Here is a 1891-nt window from a genome sequence, read left to right as displayed (position 1 = left end):
ATATTATCGCTTATCGCAATAAATTTTGAGACAATTAATCGCCCAGCAAAATTTGTTATCGTGACAGGCCTATTCAAAGGCACTCAAATCACCTTTCTTCCCCATACTGATGCTCGGTTTGAACTGCAGGAGATTGTCTTGACCATGTCTACATGCCTAAATGCACTGAGTTGCTGCCATGTGATTGGCTGATTAGAAATTAAGTGTTAACGAGCAGTTGGACAGGTGTACCTAATAAAGTGGCCGGTGAGTGTATAAGTAAGTATTTAAGTCAAGCAGAAGGAAATGATCTAATTTAAAGAGAGATAAAACTAAAACAGAACAAGAAAAATCAAAATTTTTATGTGTTTTAACCCATTTATCATAAAGGCAGCTGATTTGTGGAATAAAATGAAAATTATGGTTATTGTTTATGCTTGCAGACCATGCAGTACACCAAAACATTCCCATCAGAGATTCAATGAACTGTACCAGATTCTGTCGTCTCATAGCAGGGTTAAAAACAAACAATCCATGCTGAATTAGGAGCACCTAAAAATGATTTTCATCATATTAAAATGAAAGTTTTCCTAACATACGTGAAGACTTCTCACTGCGTATGCAGAAGAATTAAACACAAGCGAGCAGTTTTATTCAGGAGGCAGACGGACAAACAGACTTTACTTACGGCTGGACTTCCCCCAACACCTCCGCCCAGGTCTCCCCCCAGCTACAGGAGAGAGGAGAGGCCCCCCAAACGCCACAAAAACACACAAACAGAGACTTTATTAGCAAACGTGATCAATAAGAAAATTTCACTTCCTGTTTTTGTTTAACATAACAACAAATCTACAAATCTGTCCAACTGAGCTCACCAAACTGTCCAGGCCTCCACCCAGCAGATCCACTGCACCCATCTGCATGGAAGAGACTTGGGGTACGTTGACTGGAGGCCCCAGGTCCAGGTTCAGCAAGTCTCCCAGCAGGTCCCCCTGGCTGGGGATGACATGAGGCTGATCCATGGCAGCGGCTGGCCCACCACTCACGGGGCTCTCACCTGTGTCGATGCTGTGGCAGGAGACAGGAGGGGGCAGGTTACAGAGGAGGGAAACTCCGCCTGTCTGCATTCAAAGTGTCAGAATTTACTGAACTGATGAAGAGAAGGTTCTGGAATGGAAAACTCTCACTCTTAAAAAACGGCCAAATCATTTAATGTTAAAAAATGAAGTTAGTTCGATAAAGTGTTTAAATTTATCACTCATTTATTAGTCACTGTGAGTGCAAAAATAAGGTTTATATTTCACTCTCATTTTTTGTAATTTTGTAAGACGTAAACCTTTGTATTAATCAAGATTAGAGCTAATGCATTAAACATGACAGAAAGAGAGTTTTAAGGATTCTGCTACATAGATTTTCTGTACACAAGATATTTCTTCAGTTAAATTTTCAAGGGAAAAATGAAGCAACATCTTCAAATTAGGCAACTTCCTCTTCTGCAGTTCTGCTAGTGAAGCATAAGTTGAAGTGGTTTTAGTTTTGATCACAATGAATTAAAAAGCAGCAGTGAAGGGATTTACTGGACATAAAGTGACTATCAGTAGCAGGACTTGGAAACTGTGCAAACGACTAGAAACTGAAGCTGTATTGTAATTAACGGATGCATTGACAGATTTGGTCGGCACATAGCTAATTTGGATGAAAGCATATTAATTTAACAGTGACCCAAGTCAGGGATAGACATAAACATTGTTTAGGTTGTCCGAGACAGGATTTTGGTTAAGCTTTGTTTACTGTTTTTTAAATGGTTATTCATTATATTCACTGTTTTTCTTTATTTATATGGTTTTATTTATTTTTAAAGGGATCCATGATTAGTTGTAACAGACTTTATTTAATAAACATATATTTTAAC

At 38.7% G+C, this 1891-nt stretch overlaps 1 protein-coding gene across 2 annotated transcripts in view; it reads right to left on the bottom strand.

Moving 5' to 3' along the window:
• The window catches only part of ap2b1 (adaptor related protein complex 2 subunit beta 1), a gene marked incomplete in the record, with an annotated part of 14646 nt that overhangs the window by 7149 nt on the left and 5606 nt on the right, over positions 1-1891 (bottom strand). For both annotated transcript variants that reach the window (XM_014023107.1, XM_014023108.1), the window contains 2 exon segments: positions 668-709; positions 855-1047. In XM_014023107.1, the coding sequence (XP_013878561.1) occupies positions 668-709; positions 855-1047 (235 nt within the window).

The sequence above is a fragment of the Austrofundulus limnaeus genome, unplaced genomic scaffold, assembly GCF_001266775.1.
Source record: "Austrofundulus limnaeus strain Quisiro unplaced genomic scaffold, Austrofundulus_limnaeus-1.0 Scaffold357, whole genome shotgun sequence".
NCBI lineage: Eukaryota > Metazoa > Chordata > Actinopteri > Cyprinodontiformes > Rivulidae > Austrofundulus > Austrofundulus limnaeus.
The sequence above is the reverse complement of the archived record's forward strand: the minus strand, read 5'-3'. Positions and strand labels throughout refer to the sequence as shown.